Source organism: Carlito syrichta, unplaced genomic scaffold, assembly GCF_000164805.1.
Source record: "Carlito syrichta isolate Samal-C Ts95f unplaced genomic scaffold, Tarsius_syrichta-2.0.1 Scaffold308254, whole genome shotgun sequence".
NCBI classification, from domain to species: domain Eukaryota; kingdom Metazoa; phylum Chordata; class Mammalia; order Primates; family Tarsiidae; genus Carlito; species Carlito syrichta.
Window position 1 is genome coordinate 181559 of NW_007252350.1, and position 15908 is coordinate 197466.

At 38.1% G+C, this 15908-nt stretch overlaps 1 protein-coding gene across 1 annotated transcript in view; it reads right to left on the bottom strand.

The window, feature by feature from the left end:
- Window positions 1-15908, bottom strand: part of CATSPERE (catsper channel auxiliary subunit epsilon) — a 118067-nt gene that overhangs the window by 11870 nt on the left and 90289 nt on the right. Inside the window, exons 12-13 of the mRNA XM_008065364.1 lie at window positions 15817-15903; window positions 8935-9092 (exon numbers count right to left, since the gene is read on the bottom strand). Of these exons, the coding sequence (XP_008063555.1) occupies window positions 8935-9092; window positions 15817-15903 (245 nt within the window). The remainder of the gene's footprint in view (window positions 1-8934; window positions 9093-15816; window positions 15904-15908) is intronic.

Consider the following 15908-nt stretch of genomic DNA (forward strand, 5'->3'; position numbering starts at 1 on the left):
GAGACCTCATCTCTACAATAAATCAAAAAATTAGCTGGGCGTGATAGCGCATGCCTGTAGTTTCAGCCACGTGGAAGGCTGAGGCGGAAGGATCGCCGGAACCCAGCAGGTCAAGGCTGAGGTGGCCAGGAGCGGCCACTGCACTCCAGTCTGGGCGACAGAATGAGACTCCAACTCAAAAAAAAAAAAAAAAAGAAAAAAATGTGTATGCTCTATAGGTATTTTAAATACCTACAGACAATTCTCCCCCACTATCCACTAAATACATTTATATTCTGGAGTGAATGAACTCTTTTCACAGTTGGTAAGAAACAGTTATCTGTTCAAGTGCTGATGGAAATACTGGCTCTCTTGGACTTACTAAGAGATGATATTTCATGTTCAGTTTGATACCTTTTTTGGGAAATCAAAAGTAATTTTGACCATATAAAACTATATCCTTACACACTGACTTGGTTCCTAATTCCAAAATAAACTGAGACTCCACTTTTGCTATCTCTGGACTTAGGTCAAGTTAATTGATAATGCTACTCATATTTTCCACATGCTTACCTATTTTATGACTACTTGATATGTCAAATTCAGAGATAGATATATTAAAGTCTCCCAATACAATTGTTTTTTTGTTATATTCTTATCATGTTTCAAATAGTTTTTGCCTCGTGTATTGTCTGGCTTTTTGTTGAGCACATAAAATTCACAAATTTTATCTTTCTTGTGGGTTATTTTGCTGCTTCCAAGTAGTTTCAATGTATCATTTTTATAACACCTTTATTGAAATATAATTCCCATACTATAAAATCTACCCTTTTGAAATATACATTATAGTGGCTTTTAGCACATTTACAATGTTGTGTAACCTCCACAGTTATCTAATTCTAAAACATTCCTTCTCTGCAAAGAAACCCTAACCCATTAGCAGTCATGGGTATAGGAACCCTACTCTGCACTTCCCCATAGCCTTTGGTAATCACCAATCTTTCTGTCTCTGTGAATTTTCTTATTCTAAACATTTTATATAAATGAAATCATACAATATGCAGTCTTATATCTAGCTTCTCTCACTTAGCACAATATTTTCAATGTTTTAGCACGTATCAGTACTTTATTCCTTTTTATTGCAAATAGTACTCTATTACCCATTTGTCAGTTGACGGACATTTGGACTGTTTTTACTTTTAGCTATTATGAATAATGCTGCTAAGAACATTTCTGTACAAGTTTTTATGTGAACATATGTTTTTATTTTTCTTGGATATTTACCTGGGAGAGGAATTGCTGAGCCATATTAGTTGGCAATTCTAGGCTTAACATTTTAAAGAACTGTCACACCGTTTCTAAAGCTTGCCATGTCATTTAAAATTCCCACCAGCAACATGAGTGTTCCAATTTCTCTACATTCTTGTCAACATTTGTTATTATCTGTCTTTTGATGATAGTCATCTGAGTGGATGTGAAGTGGTGCCTGTTGGTGGCTTTGATATGTACTTCCCTAATGACTATGACTTCCCTAATAACTGTGCACCTTTCATTGCTTACTGGCCATTTGTATAGCTTCTTTGGAGAAATGTCTACTCAGATTCATTTTCCCATTGTAAAATTGAGTAATTTGTTTTATTGTTATTGAGTTTTAAGAGTTCTTTATGAATTCTAGATATGCCTCTTATCACATACATGATTTGCACCTCTTTTTTTCCCCCATTCTGTGGGTTGTATTTTAATTTTCTTCATGGTATCCTTTCAGGTAAAAAATAATAATTTTGATGAAGTCCAATATATCTATTTTTTCTTTGATTGCTTGTGCTTTTGATATCATGTCTGAGAAATCTTGCCTGATCCAAGGTCATAAAGATTTACAACTATGTTTTCATCTAAGAGTTTTATAGTGTTAGGTCTTCCATTTAGGTCACTGATCCATTTTGAATAAATGTTTGTGTATTGTTCAACTGCATTCCTTTGCATGTAGATACCAGTTGTCCCATGCATTGACTGTTGTTTTAAATATTTCTCTTCTGAAAATAATATATCTAAATTTTGTGAGGAAGCTGAGAGTCACTAACTTTTAATAGGAGAAACTCACCCTTTTATATTTATCATTCTAACTCTGAATTTTTGAATTGACATCTTATTTTATGTTATCTATTTTTTGTTATTTAAAATTTTTTTTAACATTTTGATAATAACAGTTTTGCATTATACTTTCCTCCTTTTATACTCTGTAAATTCTAAATAATTCATCACTGTTTACTTTCTTGCCCTCAACTAGCATCAAGACAAGAGAATCAGTATACTTTCATTTACTCTTATTCCTTCTCTTTCATCCCTTGTTTTGCTAAAATGTACTATAATATAATTAGTTTCAAATTAACATTTAAGATATAACTCTTCAATCATCTTTTTTTTTTTTTTTTGAAAGCAGGATTTATTGAAAAGACAGGAAAGCTCCCACAGTGGGAGGGGACCCGAAGGGGTTGCCCTCTTCAAGAATCTTTTCCTCTAATTACTTTATGAGCATTTATTTATATTTTGCTCCACATCATATTGGTATCATTATTCATCACTCTTTATCACATCCATGTATTCCTTTTGTCTGAACTCTCTGTTCTGATTTCCTTTCTAAATGGTTGAAAGTATTTATTCTATAATTTTCTTTTCAAAAAGTACACACAGGTTGAATCTTTTTGAAACTTTTCACGTTTAATTCTTTCATTTGACCTCATCAACAGAGTACAGCTTAGCTAGGTATAACATTTTTATATTTTAAATTATTATTTTATAATTATGGGCAATATTATTTTGTTATTTATTTATTATTTTGAGGCAAGAGTTTTACTCTATAGCCCAGGCTGGAGGGCAGGGGCATGATCGTGACTCACTGCAGCCTTGACATCCTGAACTCAGGTGATCTTTCTACTTCAGCTTCTTGAGTAGCCAGGACTATGGACATGTACCACCACACTTGGCTAATTTTTTATTGTTTTGGTGAGACAAGGTCTTGCTATGTTGTCTAGGCTGGTCTCAAACTCCTTGGCTTAAGTCTCAGCCTCCCAAAGTGCTGGGAGTACAGGTGTGAGCCACCGTGCCCAGAAATATAAAGTTATATTATACGAGGGAGGACCCCAAAACCTGGAATTATCTTTTGGAGGGAAGATCCCTTATAGTGCATTTGGAATTTGTTCCTCTGGATAAAACAATCAACCAAAGTTTTTACCACAAGTTTTAAGGTTGTGTCACAATTTGTGGAAGAAATGTCCCAAGTTGTGACAAACAGGTCACTGGTCCTTCCACCATGACAACACACTTGCCCACACAGTGCTGAGTATTTGGCAGTTTTTGACCAAAAATGACATGACCCCTGTTCCCCACCCTCCCTATTCACCCGATCTTGCCCCAAGTGACTTTTTTTTGTTTCCATGGATGAAAAATTCCTCAAAGGGAAATGTTTTGCTGATATGGAAGAAGTGAAACAAAAAACAGCAGAAGTGCTAAAAGGCATCAACACTGACGAGCTCAATAACTGTTTTGCTTGTTTGTTTGTTTGTTCTTTTGAGTTACAGTCTCACTCTGTTGCCCAGGCAGGAGTGCAGTACCCACTCATGACCACTGCAGCCTCAACCTGCTGGGCTCAGGCGATCCTCGCACCTCAGCCTTCCAAGCAGCTGTAACCACAGGTGTGCCACCACACCTGGCTAATTTTTTTTTTTGTAGAGACAAGATCTCACCAAGTTGCCCAGGTTAGTTTCTAATCCCTGGGCTCAGGCAATCCTTTCTCCTCCACCTCCCAGGGTGCTAGGATTGTAGTTGTGAGCCACAGTGCCCCACTCAAAAACTGTCTTGAGCAGTGGAAAAAGTATCTTTTTATTTTTATTTTTATTTGAGTTGGAGTCTCACTCTGTCGCCCAGACTGGAGTGCAGTGGCCGCTCCCAGTCACCGCAGCATCGACCTGCTGGGCTCTGGCGATCCTTCCACCTCAGCCTTCCAAGTAGCTGGAACCACAGGTATGCGCTACCACGCCCGGCTAATTTTTGATTTATTGTAGAGGTGAGGTCTCGCCAAGTTGTCCAGGCGGGTCTCGAACCCGCAGGCTCAGGTAATCCACTCACTTCAGCCTCCCAAAGGCACGGGATTACAGGCTGAGCCACTGAGCCCGGCTTAGTATTTTAATTCTAAAGTTCTTTTTCTTTTTTCCTTTGAAGGTCTTTTTGAGCCCAGAGAAATTTCATCTATTATTTAATTATTTTTTTAGATGTCATCTATTTCTTGCTCAGATATTTATTTTATGTTGATATTGGATCTATTCTATAAATTACTTTGCTCTTATTAAGTACACTTATTTGTCTTTTCCTGCTTTTTTCTGGAAGAATTTGTTCATATAATTTTTCAAATAAAAAAAGTTCAGTTTTAACGCTGTATGTTGTGCTATTCACTACTCATAAGGGAGTTTTTAATGTTTAAAGAATTCTAACTTCATATTGCTCCTTTAAAAATAGCAATATGTTCTTGTTTTGTCATTATAACTGTTTTTCAGATTTCATCAAGGATATGAATTTGATTTTTATGCCATCTCATGTTTCTTTAACTTACTTTGTTGTTGGGGTCTGGTACTTCTCTTTTGAGCTACTGATTAATTTAATGAAACAAGTATTTTTTTTTCATTGTTTTGAGCGATGATCTAGAACTCATTTGCATTTTTAGCTAATGAGGTTTTTCTCAGAACTTGGGCCTGATTTAGGAGTTTTACTTCTGGACTCTGTGTTTGAAGAAAAGTAGGATGGCCTCTTTCTTATAAGTGCCATTCAGAATAGTAAAAGCAAAAATAAATGATAGCAGGCTACCCTAGGTGAGGCAGGTGGCTATTTTGTAGTGAAAAACAATTGGTGGAAATGGTGACTGTCGTCTTTCGATGAGGACCGATTGTAGGAGGTATTTCCATACTCTGGCAAGCTAGTTTTACCAGGTAAGATTAATTGGCCATACAAGCTTTTCTGAAGCAGGCTGGAGACGACCTTTTCAGGACACCTCATACAGGCAGAAGTTAAGCTTTTTCTAGGAAAATTGAAAGAAATAGCTCAGATGTCTGCTTCTTGAAGGGTGTGGGTCATCTAATCTGCCACAGCACTCACCTTCAGACAGTAGGTGCCATGGCAATGCTGTGGTGATGCTAGTGGCTTTGAGAGTTATGATGCCTGAGGCAGTGACTTGCAGGTAAGTCAGTAGTTTCCTTACTACCCAGGCTGTTCTGGAGGCTACGCCAGAATGAGTCTCCTTGGAGTGAAAATGAGCAAATTTCAGTGTAGGTTTGTTCCACCCCCAACAGGCTTCTAAGAGTGAAAATGTGTGACTCATCTCTATGCACTTGGCATTTTTCCTCAGAGAAAGTTGGTGGCTGTGATGGAGTTGGAGATGAAGAGGCCCCAGGATCATGTAACAGGCTTAGGTGATTTCTCTTTAGCTAGAGACTTCTAAGGCTTTTCCTGGGGTAGGTGAGCAGTTGAAGATCTAGAAAACAGATGGTCTAGTGAAGGAGGCTTTCTTGTTGGGTGAGAGGGTAGCTTCCTGCTTAACAGTTTTTCATAGTGAGTAAACGTTGCAATGGATTGGTCGGCAGATCTTCTGTTCTCATCTGTAAAAATTCCCCATCACAAAGCTTCAAGTCTGTATTTAGGAGCTTTCTATATTTCTCAGCTGTTCTACCATGATAAGGTTTTTTTCTCCTACTTTTTTTTTTTTTTTGAGTTGGAGTCTCACTCTGTCACCCAGACTGGAGTGCAGTGGCCGCTCCCGGCCACCGCAGCCTCGACCTGCTGGGCTCCGGCGATCCTTCCGCCTCAGCCTTCCAAGTAGCTGGAACTACAGGCGCGCGCTACCATGCCTGGCTAATTTTTTTTGATTTATTGTAGAGATGAGGTCTGGCCAAGTTACCTGGGCCGGTCTCAAACCCGGGCTCAGGCAATCCACTCACCTCGGCCTCCCAAAGTGCTGGGATTACAGGCTTAGCCACCGAGCCCGGTCTTTTTCTCCTACTTTAATTACATGTTTTCAATTAGGGAATTAAAATGGGACCCATTAAAAAACATGGGCTTATTTTACTATCTTCCCCAAACCCCTCTGGATAACCACTTCTTTTTTTTTTTTTTTTTTTTTGAGTTGGAGTCTCACTGTCACCCAGACTGGGGTGCAGTGGCCGCTCCGAGTAGCTGGAACTACAGGTCTCAGGCAATCCACTCACCTCAGCCTCCCAAAGTGCTGGGATTACAGACTGAACCACCGAGCCCGGCTGAAACTCCTCTCTTAATGGTGAACCTAGACTCCTTGATGACATTGTTGATTCTTTCTACTGGGAATTTTCTCCCCTCTTGACTTCTGTAATGTTGCCATGTCTTAGTGGAACTCATTTATTGGACTTTGTAGAGTGAAAATGGAAACTTTATTCTATCATATCATTATCTCTTTGAACAAATTATCTGTGGAATTGTCCTTGCATGCTTCTAGATAAAATATGGGACAAATCCTAGGTTTCAGATATGAATGACTGTTCAAAATTTCCAGGAGATAAGAAGCCTAATACAGTCTACTTATGAAACTGTAGTCTCTACACATTAAAAAGCAAAAACAAAAACTTCTTCCTTCCCCAAGCTTGGACCTGAATCATGCTCAGGAGGTAGCACTGAAAAGCATGGTATGATCATTCATTTTCTTTTTATCACTAAACTTCCTCTCGCTTGCTATTTCTAATCCTTCTTGGGTTGGTCACAGGCAGGAGGAGAAGATCAATATTTTATGTGGCTATTTTCTTGGCGGAGAGCCTTCATGTTAAATACCCAGACACTAGCTTTTTCTCTTGAAGGGAGAGAACTAGCATTTCAACATCTGACACACAAAGTGGATTCTTTAAACACTTCCATCTTGTAACTGAGATTTCATTTGACATTTCAGGATTCAGGTGATACTTTCTCTGTCTGGTCATTTATCAATCACCCCTCAGTTCCTGAATTCCTATCGTTTTTCTCACACATTCTCTCTCTTTTGGGGTTACCTCACCCACGAAAGGATGGTCCCTTTCATAGTGACACAAGTCTAGTTTCCTTTCACGAGGTTCATATTTGAGCCCATTTGAAAGTGCACACATTTTCTGCCACCATTGGTGTGAGCCCCATTTCTGCCTACCATGTCATTGTTAGTCTCCCATTTTCAGTATACCTGCAAGCTGCCTCTTAACCTTCAAACTTCCTAGATGAGAGTTTGGAATAGTCCTTGCTCCCTCACCCCCAAACCAGGAAAGCCGTGTCAGTTTCCCTTAGTAGCCCTCTGAAGCCCCCTTACTTGTGGGGAGGTTCTAGTCTCCATGGATAGGGAGGAGAAATACACAGCATTTGGAAAGTTCTCTTTGGAGAAATCCTCACTATTAGCCATTCTTATGAATTCCCAGCCTTCTTTGAGTAGGGGAAGGAACCACTTTTGAGACATCCTTTTTTCAAGTCCTGCATTGATGATCATGATTTTAGGATCTGAGGGATATCCATTTTGGGACTTCATTTAACTTTAAGATAGAGAGAATCATATTTAAATATCCTGTCTTACTGTGTTTTTCCATTAACTTTCTATTTTTTCTCTTACTTTTTCTTTTATTTGAAGAGTTTGTTGCTCTGTTCCTTTTCTTATCAATTCCTTAACCATGGGTATTTCCCAAAGCTCTTCTTATCTCACTTTATAATCAATCAGTTAACTTATGTTTGCTCATATAATCACTACAGAAGACTCCCACATTTGTATTTTTAACTTTTTATCATCAGCTTTCCCTCCAACTCCAGGCCCAAATCCGAATTTGTAACTGTTTGTAAAATATCTTCACATATCTCATTGTCCCCTCAAGTTCCAAGTCAGAACTTTTTATCTCAATACCTGACCCAAAGAAAAACCACCCATAACCTCTCATGCTCAAAGAAAATACCATTATTTTAGTCACCTGGTCTAAAAAACTGGATTTCTTCTTTTACTTTATTTGCCGCATTGAATCGATGTAATCTCTAATCTCCTGGCATATATTCATTAGACTTCTTTTCTTTCTTTTCATTTTTATTGTCACTAGGCCTTCCTTTGACCTCTTCTTGCCTTGTTAACATCATTCTCATGATCTATATAGAGTTTACTTTCCTTCTATACCATTCTTTATGCTATTCTCAGGTTAATTTTCTTAGAACTATGTTTTCATCACACCATTTCCCTATTGAAGACACTAAAGGCTTTCTAGGGTATGGGTTGACATTTACTTAAACATGAATTCTCTTCAATTTGTCTCCCTCCTTGTGTCCTACCTTCCTTACTTGGGCTGTTCTTTACCTTCCTTCATGACTCTACAAGCAGTAGACAATATGCTAACAGATAGCTTTGTTCCATTTTGAGTGTGTTTTCTTTTACCCAAAGTGTCTGTCCTAATCCTCTGGCAATGTAAATTCTACTAATGTTCCAGATTGCCCTGAAAGTGTTCTTCCACATAAATTACCATTAATCTTTCCCATCTCTGAATTACTATTGTGCCTATCAGTAATACAAATTATTAGATTTGAAAAGTATCTCATGTATTTGCTCTAATTTAACCTTTCTTGGTTTGTATGTCCCCCCCCATCCCCAAGCAGTTTAATTATAAGCACCTTGAAGGCTGAGATAGTGCTTATATTTGGATCTATCATGGCAGTCAAACATAGCAAAGTACTCAGAATATGATTGCAAATTGATTAACTGACATTTAACATAAAATCTCCCACCCCCATAGAATATTTAGTGTGATTGCTATAAAATGAAAAAACAAATATGTAAACAACAAGAATAACAATAATTGGATGTCTAGGTGGCATCAAATTAAATAAAAATAATAAAAACTTAATTTTGAGAAGTGAATGCCAAAGCTATAATAATAAAACACTTATATTCACCTATAGTTTGGATCCACAATCTTCACACGAAACACATACATTCCAGAATGGCTCATGGGCCAAAATATATGGTTATTATTAGAAATGTTGATAATCTCATATGGTTGATTCAAATCTCCTGCTTTTCCAATACCGTAAGAAAAACAATGCTTATAGTTCTGGACAAGAAACAAAAACAAAAACCTGAAAGTCATTTTTTGACTTTAATAAACAAAAGTCAGTGAGTCCCATCAGGTGTCTGAGTCGCAGGGTCACCACTCTCCACTCTCATGAATGAATTAATGATGTTACTCTGGGAGTGGATTCCTTATAAAAGGATGAGTTTCCCCCACCCCTGCTTGCCCTTCCCCTCACCCTTTCTGTCTGTTGCCCTTCTGCCTTCTGCTATGAGATGGCACAGCAAGAAGGCCCTCACCAGATGTCAGCCCTTTGACCTTGGACTTCTCAGCCTCCAGAACCATGGGTGAAAACATTTCTATTCATTATAAATTACCCAGTCTTAGGTATTCTGTTATAACACCACAAAACAAACAAAGACAATGTTATTTTTCCTTTTCCTACCTATTTTGAAGTATTACTCTTTTATGAATAACTTCTCAGTCAATAGAACCTTGGGATCAACTAGCTCTTGCACAGTCTTAAAGGAACTTCCTTTTGGCAACCCCATGAACAAAAGTGTTATCATAAGTAGACGGTGATAGTGATAAGCTCTAGGAGGAAGCTTATTGATTACTGCTATATCCCCAGTCTGGCACACAATAGGTGGTCAACATATATTTGTTGAATTAATGTTAAGCTTTAATTTGACATGCTGTTAACATTTTTTGGTTTTTGTTTTTAATATTTGAGAGCTAGCTTAGTCTTTGTACCTGAAACTTCCTTCTCTGTACCTAAGTTGAATGATCTCTGATAATATATGTCTTGGGTTAGCTTTATCCATCCACCTGTAAGTTGCTGGGAGTGCTATTTCTGATCTGCCTTTAATTTGTTCGTGATCATTTAGTATGCTAGGCAACCATACCCAACTTCTTTGGAGTCCTTTCTGTTGAAGATACCACCCAAAGAGTTGTCCCTAAAATTTTTGACAACTGCTTTATTCAAATGTGAGGTACAAGTTATCCCTCTTTGCTGATGATATGATCCTATGTCTCGAAAACCCAAGAGAATCTGTCAAAAACCTGCTTTCACTGATAAAGGGCTTTGGCAAAGTCTCGGGGTGCAAAATAAATGTGCAAAAGACAGTTGCATCCATTTTTAAATTATTTATTTATTTAATTTATTTTTATTTTAAAGATGTGGGGTACAATTCAGGGTTAGGTACACAAATGTTCATCATGCAGGTACCCTTGCTGATGAGGTGTGCCCCTCCCTCTCCGGCACATTCCCACTACTGCCAATTCCACAACTCCCCTCCTCCGGCAGTTTCCCGCTACTGCAAATCTTTTTCTTATAGTATTACAATAATTGTTCAAGGTTCACTTATGAGTGAGAATATGTGCTTCTCAGTTCTTTATTTCTGTGATAGATTGCTCAGTATTATAGACTCTAAGTCCATCCAGGTTGTTGTGAATTTCATGATTTTGCCCTTCCTTATGGCTGAGTAATATTCCATTGTATATGTACCACATTTTTGTATTCAGTCCTCTTTTGGTGGGCAGCATGGTTGGTTCCATGTTCTTGCTATTGTGAAAAATGCTGCAATAAACATACTTGTGTAGGTATCTTTTTCACAGAGTGATTTGAGTTCCTCTGGGTATGTTCCAAGTAGGGGGATTGCAGGGTCGTATGGACGGTCAATTTTTAGATCTTTTGAAAATTGCCACACTGTTTTCCACAGAGGCTGTACTAGTTTACACTCCCAACAGCAATGTAGAAGTGTTCCCTTTTTGCCACATCCTCTCTGGCATCTGTTGTTTTTTGAGTTACTGATGATGGTCATCCTGACTGGAATGAGGTGATATCTCAGTGTGGCTTTAATTTTGCATTTCTTTGATGACTGGTGAGGCTGAGCATTTTTTCATGTATCTGTTCGCTGCTTGTATGTCTTCTTTTGAGAAGTGTCCATCCATATCTTTTGCCTACTTTGTAATGGGGCTGTTTTTTTCTTTTCAGCACGTTTGAGTTCCTTGTAGATCCTAGATGCTAGGCCTTTGTCAGACACAGAATTGGCAAATATTTTTTCCCAGTTTGCTGGGAAACTCTCTTGATGGTTTCTTTTGCTTTGCAGAAACTTTTCAGTTTGATGAGGTCCCACTTGTCTATATCTTATCTCTTATGGCATGGGCACTTAGGGTTTTGATCAGGAATTGGCAGCCAGTTCTAATTTCCATAAGGGTGTCTCCTGCGTTTTCTAAGGTTCTTATAGTTTGAGGTTTTACGTTTAGATCTTTGATCTATTTAGAGTTGATTTTTGTGTGTGGTGATAGGCAGAGGTCTTGTTTTAACCTTCTGCATGTGGTCAGACAGTTTTCCCAGCACCATTTACTGAATAAGTTATCCTTTCCCTAGTGGTTGATAGTGGAGGCTTTGTTGAAGATGAGTTAGTTGAGAAATTTAAGTTTTGCTTCTGGAATCTCTATTTTGTTCAATTGGTCTATATGCCTGTTCTTGTACCAATACCAGGCTGTTTTGATTATTGTAGCTTTATAATAAAGTTTAAAGTATGGGAATATGATACCTCCTGCTTTTTTTGTTTGTTTGTTTGTTTTTTGTTTTTGTTTTTTGCTGAGGATTGTTTTGGCGATTCTTCGTTTATGTTTCCATATGAATTCCTGTATTGTCATTTCCAGGTTTCCAGGTCTGACAAGAATGTTGCTGGTAATTTAATGGATATTGCATTAAATCTGTAGATTGCCTTGGGTAGGATGGACATCTTAACAATGTTGTTTCTTCCAATCCATGAGCATGGACTGTTTTTTCATTTGTTTGTGTCATCTTTGATTTCTTTGAGCAGTGCTTTGTAGTTTTCATTGTAAAGGTTTTTTACATCTCTGCTTAGGAAGATGCCAATGTATTTCATTTTTTTGTGGCTATTGTGAATGGGATTGTGCTTTTCATTTTAGTTTCTGTTTGTTTATTGCTGGTGTAGAGAAAGACAGTTGCATTCTTATATACCAATAACAAGTAGGCAGAGAACCAAATTCATTCACAATAGCCACCAAAAAAGCAAAATATCTTGGCATTTTCCTAACCAGAGAAGTGAAAGACCTTTACAATGAAAACTACAGAACACTGCTCAGAGGAATCCAAGAAGACACCAACAAATGGAAAAATATTCCATGTTCTTGGATAGAAAGAATCAACACTGTAAGCTGTCCATCCTGACAAAGGCAATCTACAGATTCAACGCAATACCCATTAAATTATCAACATCAGTCTTCTCAGACCTTGCAATGACAATACAGAAATTCATATGGAAACATAAACGACCATGAATAGCCAAAACAATCCTCAGCAAAAGAAACAAAGTGGGAGGTATCACACTTCCAGACTTTAAACTTTACTATAAAGCTACAATAATCAAAACAGCCTGGTATTGGTACAAGAACAGGCATATGGACCAATGGAACCTCAATTTCTCAACCAACTCATCTTTGACAAAGCCTCCACCAACAACCACTGGGGAGGGCAGTACCTATTTAGTAAATGGTGGGGAGAAAACTGGTTGACAACATGCAGAGGATTGAAACAAGATCCCTACCTATCACCAAACACAAAAATCAGTTCTAAGTGCATCAAAGACCTAAACGTAAAACCTCAAGCTATAAGAACCTTAGAAAATGCAGGAGACACCCTTATGGAAATTGGACCTGGCAACCAATTCCTGATCAAAACCCTAAGTGCCCATGCCATAAGAGATATGATAGACAAGTGGGACCTCATCAAACTGAAAAGTTTCTGCAAAGCAAAAGAAACCATCAAGAGAGTGGGGAGAACAGCCCACAGGATGGGAAAAAATATTTGCCAACTGTATATCTGACAAAGGCCTGACATCCAGAATCTATAAGGAACTCAAATGTGCCAAAAGAAAAAATAAGAGAGCCCCATTAAAAAGTGGGCAAAAGACATGAATAGACACTTTTCAAAAGAACATTTATAAGTAGCCAACAGACACATGAAAAAGTGCTTAGCCTCACTAATCATCAGAAATGCAAATCAAAACCACATTGAGATACCACCTAATTCCTGTAGAAATGTGGAGGAAAAGGAATGCCTCTACTCTGTTGGTGGAAATGCAAACTAGTGCAACCTCTTTGGAAAACAGTGTGGCAATTTCTAAAATAACTCGACATTGCCCTTCCATATGACTCAGCAATTCCCCTATTGGGAATATATCCGGAGAAACTCAAATCATTCTACAAAAAAGATACCTGCACATGAATGTTTATTGCAGCACTATTCACAATAGCAAAAACATGGAACCAACCATGCTGCCCACAGAAACTGGACTGGACAAAAAAAAAAAAAGTACATGTACACAGTGGAATATTATGCAGCCATAAAGAAGGACAAACATGTGGACTTGGCAGCAACTTGGATGGATTTAGAGTCTATCATACTCAGTGATCTATCACAGAAGCAAAGAACAAAGTACCACATGTTCTCACTCACAAGCAGATCCTGAACATTTACCATAATACCATAAGAAAGGGATTGGTAGTAGTGGGATACTGCTGGGGTGGGTGGGGGTGGGGGACAGACTATCAATAAGGGTACCTGATCTCAAATCAGGCAAAGTGGGGACCAAAGGGAGACCCAAACTTTACCTGTACGATGACCACTTATATACTTAATTCTGAATAGTACCCCTCACATCTTGAAAATAAAAATAAATTAATTAAAAAACAAAAACAAATGTGAGATACAATTTCGAATATGCCTGCCTTCACTTCCCTAGATATCATGAAATGTGAGGATATGGATACATCTCACTTACGTTACTTTCATTCCAGCAATAAATTATTGTCAGGTGCTACATAACAATGATTTGGTCAATGATGGACCACACCTACAATAAAAGTCCCACAAAATTACAGTGGGGCTGTCTATTTCATTTCGGGCATGTTTCCAAAAGAAAGCACCTCTGATTGCCACATTTGAGTTAACATACAATGACACCCTTCAGTAATAGTAGTTTTATTCACCAGAATATAACTAATCTTTGCAGGTACCTGCTTTCTGTAATATTCATATTCTAGACTGAATCACTCTGTTAGTGGTGAGCTTTGTGTTTCTCATAAAGTAGAATAGAATATTTAGGAGGGCCTGGTATGGGCACTCCAGAATTTTTCTAGAATGTAAGCTACTATTTCAGTGGTCCTTAAATGTAGTCCTCACATTGGCAGTATGTGTATCACCCAGGAACTTGTTAGAAGTACACATTTTGGGGCCCCACCCCAGATCTGCTGAATCAGGAACTCTGGAGGTAGGACCCAGCAATGATTCTGATGTATGCTAACGTTTGAGAACCACCATACCATACAATGCCAATTGAGGCAAGCTCCATGATTGTTAACTACTCAGCTGGCTCATTGTTTCTTTGGAATCAATTATTTTGGCAGAGTCAGAACATTTAGGTGCCCTTTGCAAGATTTTGGGATATAGGGCATCCTTTACACTTGTCTCCAACTCCAGACCCTAGTATGCCCTTCAACCAAAAATCAGGAGGGTAAGTTTAGTTTAGTTTAGTTTTTTATCTTATTTTATTATAAATTGTGGGGTACAAATCAGGATTAGGTACATAAGTAATCTACGTGGAGGTGAAATTTGAGCTTCCAACCGGTTCTCACTTTCGTTGGTTTAGGGTCAGGTACCTTTGTGATGTCACATGGTAAGTTCAGTTTTAACTGATTTCATTACTAGTTTACTTTCTTATGGTTTTAAAATACTGGAATAATATTCTTTGTAATAGGTGTATGATCCGTAATTAATTAATTAGTTCAACAAATACTTATTGAGTACCTACAATGGATTGGAAGCTGGGGATATAGCAGTGAACAAAACGAACAAAATTCCCTTTACTCATGGAGCTTACATGCTACTTAGGATGCTGGATCGTAAATAAGATAAAATTTAGGCTATATAACATGTCAGAGAGTTATAAATGCTAATTTTAAAACAGAAAGACATGTCTTAAACTCACTTAATTCTAAAAAATAATGCTAAAGAAAATAGGGAGCCGGGCTTGGTGGCTCAGCCTGTAATCCCGCGCCTTTGGGAGGCTGAGGTGAGTGGATTGCCTGAGCCCATGGGTTCGAGACCCACCTGGGCAGGCAAGACCTCATCTCTACAATAAAAAAAAAAAAATTAGCCGGGCGTGGTAGCGCGTGCCTGTAGTTCCAGCTACTTGGAAGGCTGAGGCAGAAGGATCGCTGGAGCCCAGCAGGTCGAGGCTGCAGTGGCCACTGCACTCCAGTCTGGGCGATGGAGTGAGACTTCAACTCAAAAATAAAAAAAAAAGGAAAATAGGGAAAGGAGATATGGGTTCTGATGGGAGTGATGGTTACATTTTTCAATATGGTGGCCAGGGAAGTCCTTGTTGACTACTAGATTTGTAAGTAAAGACCTGAAGAAGTAAAAGAGCTAAGAAGTCTTTTAAAAAACTCATTCTCAATGCTTTTTACCCGTTTAACAGATATTTAATAATCTCCAAATATATTTTCAGCAGTGAAAATTAAAATAGTAACACAGAATCAACAGAAGCTCAAGCAGAAATTAAAATGAAGCATTTTTGAAATATTGCAATATAATTCAATAGAGAAATAGGATTTGATTTACCAAAACAAATTTAAATCCAAAGTGTTTCCATCAAGTTTTTGTTAATAGCAAAATGCCAAATTAATTATTAGAAATAAACAATTTACCAGGTGATGTTTTTCTTACCTCAGGTCCCCAGGCTTCTTCTAATGGCAGGTGCTTGTTAATCTCAGTCATTGACTTCCATGTCTGTGCTACATTTAAGCAGCCACTCTGTC